The sequence below is a fragment of the Natrix helvetica genome (assembly GCF_964273705.1).
Source record: "Natrix helvetica genome assembly, chromosome: 13".
In the NCBI taxonomy this organism is placed as follows: Eukaryota; Metazoa; Chordata; class Lepidosauria; order Squamata; family Natricidae; genus Natrix; species Natrix helvetica.
This window is the reverse complement of record NC_138557.1, coordinates 4,173,489-4,186,179: the sequence shown is the minus strand read 5'-3', so window position 1 is coordinate 4,186,179 and position 12,691 is coordinate 4,173,489. Positions and strand designations below refer to the sequence as shown.

The 12,691-nt window shown below is 42.6% G+C and overlaps 1 protein-coding gene across 1 annotated transcript; it reads right to left on the bottom strand.

Annotated features, from left to right (window-relative positions):
* Nucleotides 1-2,352: 2,352 nt before the first annotated feature.
* On the bottom strand, nt 2,353-6,228 carry COX19 (cytochrome c oxidase assembly factor COX19). The gene is made up of 3 exons (XM_081965966.1): nt 6,036-6,228; nt 4,579-4,690; nt 2,353-2,724 (listed from the first exon to the last, which is right to left on the bottom strand). The coding sequence occupies exons 1-3, from the start codon at nt 6,112-6,114 to the stop codon at nt 2,622-2,624; spliced, it is 294 nt and encodes a 97-aa protein (XP_081822092.1). The 5' UTR covers nt 6,115-6,228; the 3' UTR covers nt 2,353-2,621.
* Between the last annotated feature and the right edge of the window lie 6,463 nt (nt 6,229-12,691).

The window sequence follows — 12,691 nt, the reverse complement described above, 5'->3', positions numbered from 1 at the left end:
AGATGCAGGAAAGCTAAATCGATAAAAGAATTGATCTTCCTATTGTTGCAAACTTATGGGAAATCCATCGCATTGGACCAGGGGGTGTAACGATCAGGAAGAGAGAAAGAGAGCAGCTGAAATTGATCCAAGATACACAGAGTAGTAGCGCCGATGGCTTTTTTTTCCCCCCCTACCGCAAGATTCTCCCTGGTGTCCTCACTTGCATCATTGTGTTTCTCTCAGAACTGGCCTTGAAGCAAACACGACATGACTCAAGATTAGTTCATCCCTTTTTCCTGCTTCCCCATCAGGATTTCTCCCAGGAGGAAATTAATCTATTAATTTCATTAATATTACAAGGAAGCCGGTTTAATCTAGTGATTAAGGCACCCGGCTAGAAAGCGGGAGACTTTTGAGTTCCAGTCACACCTTAAGCAGGAAAGCAGGCTGGGCGACTTTCAGCTAATCACCAGGAGACGGTGAGTTCTAGTCCTGTCTTAGGCGCAGAAACCAATAGCGTGACTTTGGGTCAATCACCTAGAGACAGTGAGTTCTATCTAGTCGTGCCTTAGGCATGAAAATCAGCTGGTTGACTTTGGGCCAATCACCAGGACATTGGGAGTCATGCCGGCCACATGACCACGGAGACGTCTTCGGACAGCGCTGGCTCTTCGGCTTTGAAACGGAGATGAGCATCACCCCCTAGAGTCAGGAATGACTAGCACATACATGTGAGGGGAACTTTTATCTTTACTCCCACACAAATGCAAAATCACAAGGCAACCTTTAGGGTCTTTTGACACACCTTAGGCTCCCATTTGGATAACACAACCACATCGGGCTGGTTGAGGAAGGCGTCTCATTTCATTGTGGTGTCTGCGCTAGAGGAAAAGAGCAGAGGTGGGGGTAGGGAAGAGGTTTGGTCCTTTTTGGGGAGGGGGGGAAACAGATCAGGTGTGATGCCAACCGCTTTTTGCATTTCCTTTGCTCCTTGTACTTGACCAACAGCAAAGAGAGACAGGGTGAGCAACTGGATTTTTGTCCCTCCGCCTCCTTTGATTGACCTAGGATGGGGATGGGGGGAGGTTTAAGTATTTCTCCTCATTTATTATCCAGGTTGTGGCCAATTAGACAGCCTTGGTCAAAGGGAGCCATTGTGACGCCCGGATTCTTCCCACCGTGGTTTGAGTCCTGCGATCGCCTGGAGCGGAATTCTCCACATAATCTTTTAAGAACGAGAAATGTTGCTTATTTTCCCAGGGACAATCAAGAGATGGTCTGCATAGTTTCAGAATGCCTTTCCTCACCCCCCCCCATCTCCACTCCCAATAGCTGTTTCTATGGGCAGTCCTCGATTTACGACAGTTCACTTAGTGACCGTCCAAAGTTACCACGGCACTGGAAAAAGTGACTTATCGCCATTTTTCACATGGACGACTCAAAATTCAGATGCTTGGCAAACTGACTCGTATTTGTGACGGTTGCAGTGCCCCGGGGGGGGATCATGTGATCTTGTTTTGCGACCCTCTGTCAATCAATCAATCACTCAAACTTTATTGTCAATGAACATGTGTCGAATGAAATTGCATGATCCTCCCTTGGTGCAGCGCCCCCGAAAACACAGAATGCATCTCAATAACTCAATAAGAAAAGAAATCCCTAAACCCAAATAAGTAGTAACTAGCATATAGTAGTAACTAGCATATATGTGTGTGTGTGTGTGTGTGTGTGTGTGTGTGTGTGTATGTGTATGTATGTATGTATGTATGTATGTATGTGTGTGTATATATATATATATATATATATATATATATATATATATATATATGTATGTATGTATGTATGTATGTATGTATGTATGTATGTATGTATGTATGTATATGTATTTGTGTTATATTATATATTATATATGTTGGGGCCCATTGTTGTCATAATTTGAGGATGCCTTGTGTATTTATCTCACAACGGGCTGTTTCTCCTGAAGAACTCCAAGACACATTCCTACACAGTTTCCCCAACACAGGTTGTCCTTCTTTATTGGCCACAATTGGGGCCAGGGACTCGATCATTAAGTGAATCCCCAACTGGGCTTATGATCAGCTTTCCTCTCTTTTGTTGAATTGTGAAGGTTTTCCATGGGAGGTTTTGGTTGCAAACTCACTTTTTCACCAACATCATCCCTATGAACAGCCGCTAACCAAGTCAGTCGCTAAAGGAGGACTGCCTCTATGCAAACACATTCATACACCTCCTGATGGAACCAGAATCCTGCCCGGCTCATTCCCCATTATCAGGACAGAGAAAAAGAAGGCTAAATCTTGAATAAAAACTCCGTTCAGAGTACCAAAAATCTAACAGCATCACTTCCGATTATTGGCTTACGTTTTTAATGTTCTAATATCAACACAAGTCCAAACATTCTATCCAAAGGCATCGCAATCTTCTTTTCTTTTGTTTAAAGGGAAAAACCATCCCAAAACTACTGAAACAGCTGGAAAACAAGCCTCATCCTCCTTCTGAAGGCCTTCAAATCCACCGTTTGCTGAATTTCGGTGACATTTTTCGAGAATAACTTTCTCTTAAAACGAAACGCAAAGTACAATATATATGGCTGCAGATTCTGGGATCAGAACTGACGGTCAGGAGGGATTTTGTTGCACTGTCTGAGGCTGGTCTTTGGGTTTCTCTTCCTTTAGGTCTTTAAACCCCAGTTTTTCCAGGGGCTCTTTGGCCATCAGTTCCCTGGAAGAGATCAAACAAGATTGAATAAATCGTTAAGGCTTCAAAGCTGCACAGTTAGGCATGTTCATTTCCACTGTTGAATAATTTAGTCTCTCTAAAAGCGATCACACACACATACACACACACCAAAGGATTATATCAAGAGAGTGTGTGTGTATGTACGATAAATTCCAGAACTTATAGAAAGCTCTTGCCATGACATGGTACAGGACAAGAGAATTTAGCTTCCTACAAATCCCATTTGCATTTACTTTTAATTAGTACATTTCTGTTTCTTCTGTGAATAAAAATATAGATACTTGACAGTTGGCAGGCAGTGATTCATAAGACAGCAACTATATAACAGCGAAGCCCGCTTGCTAAGAGAGTCAACCTTTTTCTTAAAGCAATGTTGGCTTTTTACATTACTATTATTATTATTTTTTATTCATTAGACATGAAACTCAGCCAAATGAACATTCAAAAATGCATCACAAATACCACTGACAGGTGCTAATGGTTGATATGGTTTGCTGCCAGCATCCTAGGTATCAACCAAGGACCTTCTTAAAATATAAGATGTTCCAAGTAGCGCAGTTTTTGGCAATTGCTCTGGTGTTGTTGCAGGAAGCTGCAATTTGTGGATGTATCTTGTAAAATTCTTGGACATGGGTATCCCTGTTACATGCTTCATCCATAGCTGTGTAGTTTCGATGGCCAGGTCGCGATATTCCATGATTTTTTCTAGTTCTTTTTCTTCGGCTCTGGCATCTCCAGGAACAGCGATATCAATAAACTATACTCTTTGGCCCTCGACAACCATGATATCTGGCGTGTTGTGCTCCAAATGACGATCCGTTTGAATTCAAAAGTCCCGCAAGATCTTCACCTCCTCATTTTCGATAACTTTTTCCACTTTATGTTCCCATGACTTTCTGGATACAGATAAATCACATATTTTATATAATGACCAGTGGATTAATTTAGCAACTTGGTCGTGTCTAGCTTTGTATTGAGTTTGTGCGATTTTGCTGCATTCACATATTAAATGTCCCTTCGGGGAGAGGGGGCAGTCTAGAAATCTAAATAAATAAATAAATAAATGTGAAACAGTTTCGACTTTTGTTATTGCAAAGTCAGCAGTTTGGGTTGTCAGTGGATTTTTGTATCTTCGCTTTCATGGCATTAGTTTGTAGTGCTTGTTCTTGAGCAGCCAGTATTAAACCTTCCATTTCTTTCTTGATGGTTCCCATCTTAAGCCATGTCCATGTCAAGTTGTCATCACATTTTCCTTCAATGTTTTTCAAGTGTTGTCCATGCAAAGCTTTGGTTTTCCATCTATTTAATCTGTCATCCAGCTGTTTTTCCTTATATTCTGCCTTTGTTTCTGTTTTTATTGTTGTTCTTGTTGTTATTATTATTATTCAAGTGTATCACAGTGGCCAGTTGTTTCGCCAGATTTGGCATTGATTACTAGTCGGGCCCCACCCAGGGTTATATTATTATTATTATTATTATTATTATTATTATTATTATTATTATTATTATTATTATTATACAATTGTATCACAGCGGCCAGTTGTTTCGCTGGATTTACTGGCCGCTGTGATACAATATTATTATTATTATTATTATTATTATTATTATTATTATTATTATTATTATTATAATTATTATAACGTATATGTCGGTACAACTCACACTAACTCTTGGAGAAGGAGTAGCTTTATTCCCCAGAGGGAAAAAGTGTGAGTGTGTGTGAATTTGCCTCCCTGTCTTGAGATTGCACAGATCACAGATGTCTGAAGGGCTTATTTAGCCCACCGGGACTCGTGCAGAGCGAGCCAAACATCCATTAACCTCAGCAGTTCTCACCTCTCCATCCGGCATTCGAGGTATTCTTTCGACTCCTGCCTGCACAATCCGTTCTCAAAGTTATTTGCCTGCAGACACTTCATGAATTTTTCTTTGAAAAGCGTACATTCTCCTGCACAAAACAAAACAAGACAAAAACCTCACCCCGTTTTGCTTGTCTTCGTTTAGAAGCAAAAGTACAAGAAGCCTGGAATTAAGAGTAACCCCAAAAGAGTAACGTACGCCAAAGGCAGGATGAGGAGTCTGGAAAAAGGATGAAAGTTCTAGGAGAGATGAAAAGAAGGGACTAGAAGGGACATGAAAGCAGTCTTCCAATATTTGAGGGGCTGCCACAAAGAGGGAGGGTCAACCTATTCTCCAAAGCACAAGAAGCAATGGATGGAAACGAAACAGTAAACGGTAACAGAGTTGGAAGGGGCCTTGGAGGTCATTTAGTCCAACCCCCTGCTCACACACGGGAAGGTACCAGGGATTTGAACCACCAAACTGCCGACCTTTCTGATCGACAAGCTCAGTGTCTTAGCCACTGAGCCACCTAGTCAGGCTACCTAGTCACTGATCAAGGAGAGAAGCAACCTAGAACGAAGGAGGAATTTCCTAACAATTGATCAGTGGAACAACTTGCCTCCAGAAGCTGTGGGTGCTCCAACACTGGAAGTCTTTAAGAAGATCCAACGATATCCATTTGCCTGGTGTAGCATCTCCTGCTTGAGCAGGGGGTTGGACTAGAAGACCTCCAAGGTCCCTTCCAACTCTGCTATTCTATATTCCGTTTCACAAGCTATGGCTGACTAAAAATGTTCACCCCAAACTACACCGTGGCTCATCCTGAAATGCAACTCTTTCTTTTGGCACAACGGAGCCCAAAATTTAGGTCGCTAAGTGAGACATTTGCTAAGTGAGTTTTGCCCCATTTTACGACTTTCCTTGCTGGAGTTTTTAAGTGAATCGCCACAGTTGTTAAATTAGCAATGCCGGTCCATCTGGCTTCCCCGTTGACTTCGTTTGTCAGAAGGTCTCAAATAGGGCATCGCGTGACCCCGGTACACTGCAACCGTCATAAATGTGAATCAATTGTTGAGCGTCCGAATATAAATCATGTGACCATGGGAGAAATGCTGCAACGGTCGTAAGTATGAAGAATGCTCACTTTTTTCCCCAGTTCGAACGGTCACTAAGCGAACTGTTGTAAGTCGAGGACTACCTGTAGTATTTTTCAAACTTGGGCCACTTTAAATATGTATGGACTTCAACTCCCAGAATTCCCAAGCCAACATGGCTGACTAGGGAATTCTGGGAGTTGAAGTCCACACGCCTTAAAGCCACAGAGACACCCTGTGTATAGAGGGGGGGGTGGCGACGCTCTAGATTTGCCACCTCTATGGTGGGCGTTCTCATCACTGGGAGTCTGTGGAAAGAAGAGCCGCGCATGCGCACTTCCCCCACCCACCCCTCACCGAAATGATCCAAGGGAAAGGCGCCCTTGTCCGGCGCCCTCGGCTTAAAGCTCTTCGACCCGAAAACCATGGTAGACATGATGACGGAGACGGACGAACCGGCGGGGCGAAGCCCGACGCTGCCTACGATCGCGGTTCTCCCCCACTTCCGGAATGAGGGGGCCCAGCCCAGACCTGGCAGCGGAGCGCCGAGCTAGACCAGGCCAGGCCGAAGCAGAGGAAAGCCGAGCGAATCGAGCGGGAGACGCTCAACCCCGCCCCTTTCGAACGCTGGCGGGGAACTGAGGACCGATCGGGCGCCACGTGCGCAGAGATGAACAGAACAGAAAAGGACAGAACAGAACAAAAGAACAGAACAGAAAAGAATAGAAAAGAAAAGAACAAAATAGAAAAGGACAGAAAAGAACAGAATAGAAAAGAAAACAACAAAAGAAAAGAGCAGAACAGAAAAGAACAAAAGAAAAGAAAAGCACACAGACTGGCCAGAGAAACCACAATGGGGTGGGCTGGATAAGCAAAGATGCTCCTAAATCCTTTTGCACCCATCGCCCAAGGAGTCTGTTGAGCAAAGATAGGCTTTTCCTGGAGGAAGCTATTTTTTGCAACAAGCTACAATGAACAGGGTCTCCCCCCCCCCCCCCCCCATTTTCTAACATTTCGAGTTTCAGACCTAAATGTGAGCAGGACAGGGGATGGGATACCCTGCCCAGATGTTGGACCTGGGGAGAGGGTGTCACTTTCTAATACACCCTTTTAAATTCCCACCTGGCTTACCTACCTACCTGATCTGTCTGTCTGTCTGTCTATCTACCTACCTACCCTATCTATCATCTATCTATCTATCTATCTATCTATCTATCTATCTATCTATCTATCTATCTATCTATCTATCTATCTATATCATATATCAATATTATCTAATTTCCTAATTTGACAACTGTAATAATTCACTTAACCACTGTGGCAAGAAAGGTCGTAATATGGGGCAAATCTCACTTAACAACCATTTCACATAGCCATGGAAATTTTGGGTTCAATCGTCGTAAATTGAGGACTGCCTGTAATGATTTAAGAGTGGTCATATTTCTTTTTCGCCTCGGTGACAATTACGGAGAAACAATAGCGAGTTATAAACCCATTTTGTTGGCGTGACCCCAAGATATAAAATAATCTCTTATGGCCTTCTGCTTGTGCTTCTGATGGCTTCCTTATTCTACCTCTTGCTATTGTAAATGGGAAACAACACCTGGATGGTTATATAACCAACTGGCTGGAAATATGAATCTATATTATGTTGTGGCAAGGAGCGTGAAAAATAGGCTTTGTCGGGATTGTGTGAATAAAGGACTCTTCATGGTAATGCAAACAAAAACCTTGATCCAACTTGTTTTCCTCGTCACGTGACTTGAGCTGCGGCGAAAGAAGAATATGAAACGAGAAATATTTTCTGCTCTAGATGATCCACCCAACTTCAAACTGGACATCTTACAGATTTACAGAGTTGGAAGGGACCCTGTAGGTCATCTAGTCCACCCCACCCCCCGCCTAAGCAGGAGACCCTACTCCATTTCGGACAGATGACAGTCGAGTCTCTTCTTGAAAGCCTCCAATGTTGAAGCTCCCACAACTTCTGAAGGCAACTTCTGTTTCGCTGATTAATTGTTCTCCTTATTTCCATTTTGAATCTCTCCTTGATCAGTTTCCATCCATTATTTCTTGTCCTGCCTTCAGATGCTTCGGAGAATAGCTTGAGCCCCTCCTCTCTGTAGCAGCCTCTCAAATATTGGAAGACTGCTATCTCCTGGTCTCCCCTGGTCCTTCTCTTCCCTAGACCAGCCATGCCATCTAAAACAAGGTCTTTGGATGATTCTCCAAAGGTTGTTGAAATGCACTTAAAACCATTGCAAGAAGGCAAGAAGGGCAATCAAATCAGCGAGTGGAAGATTGAGCGACAATTCCCATGTTCCCCAGCCACTGGTGACGCAAATAATGGATATTTTAGAGCATTGGACTTTGGTTCTATTTATTTATTTGTATCTCACCTTTCTTAGTTTTACAAATAAGATGGCAAACATGTTCAACGCACCTTCCTCATTCTGTTTTTCCCCCCACAACAACCTTGTGAGGTGGGCCGGGCTGAGAGAGGGACTGGCCCAATGTCGCCCAACTGGCTTTCACGGCTAAGGCCGGACTAGAACTCTCTTGCCCCCTGGTGTTTGGGCTAAAGTCACTTAGCTGCTGATTTGAGGGCTTTCCTGGTTAAGGCAGAACTAGAATTTACCGTCTCCTGGTAATTGTCCAGGAGGACGTGGCTAAGACGGGACTAGAACTCTCTGTCCCCTGATGTTTATATATATATGATGAGAAGGCTGGGGAAGTGATCAGCATCGAGCAAGCCCTGACAGATATAATCCCTAATCTTAGTAATTTGCAGAGACATGAAGGAATGTACTCTGATTTTTGGCACTCTCTGGACATTAATCTGTGTTTTTTGCTAATTTAGTAATGCACCAGAGGAACTCAATGAAAACCTCTGACGAGCGGTATTTTTCACAAGGGATAATCATTTGGAGGATGCTAAACTTTGGGGAATCTTTGGATAATTTGGGGCTAATTGTCTTCAGAATTACGAAGTTTACTCACAGGCCAGGAGTGAAAATGTGGCTGAAATCACACACAAAACTGAAAAAATGTCACCAATCTATTGCTGTTTTCCTCTCTCTTGGAATAGACGTCGTGCCTAAAATTGTCAGTTAATATTTGGTACTTGCATGTGGTAAGATTCTGTCTGTCTGTCTATTTATCCATCTATATCTATCTACTGTATTTATCTATCTATCTATCCATCCATATCTATTTAGCTATCTATCTAATCTATATCTGTCTGTCTGTATGTATCCAATCTAATCTGTCTATCTATCTATCTATCTATCTATCATCTAATCTATCAATCTCTATATCTATCTAGCCATCTATTTTATCTATCATCTATCTATCTATCTATCTATCTATCTATCTATCTATCTATCATCTAATCTATCAATCTCTATATCTATCTATCTATCTATCTATCTATCTATCTATCTATCTATCTATCTATCTATCTATCTATCTAATCAAGCTATTTCTATCTACTATCTACCTAATCAATTTCTTATCTCTAATCTATCTCTAATCAATTATCTAAGATAGATCATCTATCTAGATGATATATTATCATCTACCTACTTATATCATCTATCAATCATATGTTCTTTCTTTCTTTCTTTCTTTCTTTCTTTCTTTCTTTCTTTCTTTCTTTCTTTCATCACACTATCTCTCTGACTTATTTACATTTGTTCCTTACATCGCAATATATTTTAGTCCACTTTAATGCATCTTTTTTTAAAAGCAAAGTTTGCCAAAAACAATTTGGAGAGCTGCATTCATCCACCCTCTTCCAGCTTCATCGATCCCGCCCAGAGCGCTTTCTTTTTATTGCTATCCGCACAATAAAACCGCCCAAAAGATTTTTATTTTTATTCTTTACAAAGTCTCATCAATCGACCGCCGGAGCCAGAAAACCTCACCGGATAAAAATCTCAACAATGGTTTACCATTAGGAGGGAGCGAAGAAAAAGGGCGTGTGGAAAACCTCTTTTTGATTTTTCCACAGGGCCCCAGGCAAATATTAACCTTTGTGGTGACAAGAAAAATGCCTAGAAGACAAATCCTAGCGCACAAAAACCTTGGAGCACAAAAGAGCCCATGAAGAGGGGCGGGGGGGGGGGGAAATCATCGTGGATGGAAAGAAGAAGAAAAGTCATTAACTTTTTCTCTCTTTTTTTTGAGCCGTACACCTGCTTAGCTTTGCTGAGGAAATTCTCGCCCCGCTGTGGTTTGACAGGAAAGCGATGCTTAATAGCTCAGGTTTGACTGAGATTAATCTCTTGGCTTTCGAGAATTGCCTTTAAAAATGGTTTACAATACACACGCCTAAGACAGCCCACATTTCTTCCAAAGACGTTAGGCTTAAGAGTAAAAGCACTAATCACAGGAACGAAGAGCTCGGCTGTCAAGTTGTACTTGTGGTTAAGACACAAGGCACATCCTTCATTTTCTAAGCTGACCTGCCTTCAGGCAGGGCCCAGGTATGTCGCTGACAGGTATTAATCCCTTGGGGGAAGATGCACCAGCTTTCCCATCGTGAGTGGAGGAAGGAGCATTGAGAAATAAGATGGCTGAGATTTTTTTAAGAAAGCAAATTATTTTACTGTATCCAACTAGGGGGTGGGGGATTCTACCCCTGTAACTGTATTCACAATGCACTGTTAGTTGGAGGAGAAGAAGATGATGATGATAATAAATAATAATAATAATAATAATAATAATAATAATAATAATAATAATAATAATAATAATAACAACAATAAAAAAATATAATATAATATAATATAATATAATATAATATAATATAATATAATATAATAAAATAATATAATAATATATTATAATAATATAATAATAATAATGGCCTGACTAGTAATCAATGCCAAATCTGGCGAAACAACTGGGCGCTGTGATACAATCGTATAATAATAATAATAATAATAATAATAATAATAATAATAATAATAATAATAATAATAATAATAATAATAATAATAGGTCCTTGGTGCTCTCTGAGCTTGGCTATTTTGTACTAAGCATTTCATGACCCTACTGGGTAACATAATCAATGCTAGAAGGGAGTAGGATTTATGGAGAGGAGGAGAAGGAGAAGAAGAAGAACAACAACAACAACGGGTCCTTGGTGCTTTCTGAGCTTGGCTGTTTTATGCTAAGCATTTCATGACCCAACTAGGTAACATCATCAATGCTAGAAGGGAGTGGGATATATGGAGAGGAGGAAAAGAATTGTGGGGTCCCTGGTGCTCTCTGAGCTTGGTTGTCCTGTTCTAAACCTTTCCTGACCCAACTAGGCAACATCCTCAGTGCTAGAAGGGCTTGGGGGTTTGTGGAGAGGAGGGGACCTGTGGACTTCAACTCCCAGAATTCCCCAACTGGCTATGAAATATGAAGAGAATCCAGGGGACGTTTCTTAGCAGAAGATCAATTCTGAAAGCTCTTGGAGATACGTGGATGGGAGAAAGCCACCTTTGGGGGGGAAAAACCAAAGACATATCTTGGCTGTGTTTGACCAGAGAAGCACGTAGACCTGGGAACCCAACAGAGGCGACTTGCGTCACTGATTCATTCCCACCCCTGTTCTCAGCAAGCTGCGACTTTTGTACAACATAGTTTCAGCTTTGAAATGGAAAACATGCCGTCAATAGTGGGCAGAGGGCCAACCTCGGTGGGCAATGGCACACATACCTTTGGGGACCTGAGGTGTGTCTCAGTGCAGCAATAATCCCTTGGGATAATAAATGTCAACTCAGCCTGGCATTTAAACACAGAAAGGGGGAGGGAGGGAGGGAGGGAGGGAGGGGGAGAGAGAGGGGAGAGGGGGGGGAGATGGTTCATCATCAGCTAATGCTACTGCAAAGATTTCTGGTTTTGGTTTGTCCAGAGTGGTATAGGGCCGTGATGGCGAACTTATGGCGCGCGGCTCGAAATGGCATGCAGAGCCATATCGCCTAGCACATGCGCTGTCACCCATTCCTCTTCCAGGTCTCTGGCATGCATACGCATGCAGAGATTAGCTGGCCTTTGTGCATGCGGCAGTGTCGGAAACCAGAAGAGTTGATGTTCTGTTTTCCGGAGTGAGCATGTGTGCCGGCCAGCTGGTCGGCGTGGCAGTAACTGGAAGATTTGCTGGCGGAAACCAGAAGTTCATTTTCCAAAATCCCTTTTATTAATTGACTGTGAATTCTTCTCATTTGCATCCAGCAAAGCCTTTCAAGGGAGGATTTACGGTCACAGACCTTCCCTGGCTTGGAGAGCTGCCAGGCTGATATCTGCAGAACTTGGCCAGGAGTCTGGGAGAGTCACGAACCAATTAAGTGAACTAATGGTCTCCTGCAAACTCCACTCCCCTTTGGCTCCTCTTTTATTTCCTCTGGGAGGGGCCATTCAGCGTCCACCTGTGGCCTTACTCCCAAGTCGACCCTTGTTCTTTAGCTGTTCCTTTCATCTGGCAGCTCTGCGCATGCCCACACTAGGAACAGGCTCCAGCTGTTCCTCTGCCTCACTGATGTCTGACTCCGAAGGCAGCTGATAACTGGCATACGGCCCTGGCCCCCTCTCTGTCTCCAACACAGAGCCCTCATCAGAGCCTTCTCCAGACTCCAGGACTGGCCCATCTTCCTCCCCAACCTCCTCACTGTCCGAATCTGCTTTCAGCTTCACTGGCGGGCCACAACACTTTTGCCTCTTTCAAAAGAGAAGAGAATTTAGATGAAAATTTGCCGGAGTTAGATCTGGTCTATGTTGTGTTTCATTTGCCTTGTACGATACCAATCTTCTGGTTCGTTGCTCCTTTGGTAACCCCAAGATGGAATTTTGGGGAACTGCCGATGAATGATTCCAGACTTTGACAAAATATACAACGCCAGGAATTCGGTTGGTCTGCATTCTTTGCAAAACTGCAAGCAGGACAGACGGGGTGGTCGGCCCTCTGATTTCAACTCTTGATGAAACATTTCCAGTCGAGCATCACAAAGAAATATATTCTA

Bases quoted from the DNA above. Each gene is read 5' to 3' on its own strand.
- COX19 (XM_081965966.1), bottom strand. From the start codon at position 6,114: ATGTCTACCATGGTTTTCGGGTCGAAGAGCTTTAAGCCGAGGGCGCCG. The intron at 4,691-6,035 runs GTGAGGGGTGGG...TGTTTTGTGCAG, and splicing joins CTTTCCCTTGGATCATTTCG to GAGAATGTACGCTTTTCAAA. The intron at 2,725-4,578 runs GTGAGAACTGCT...GATCTCTTCCAG, and splicing joins CTCGAATGCCGGATGGAGAG to GGAACTGATGGCCAAAGAGC.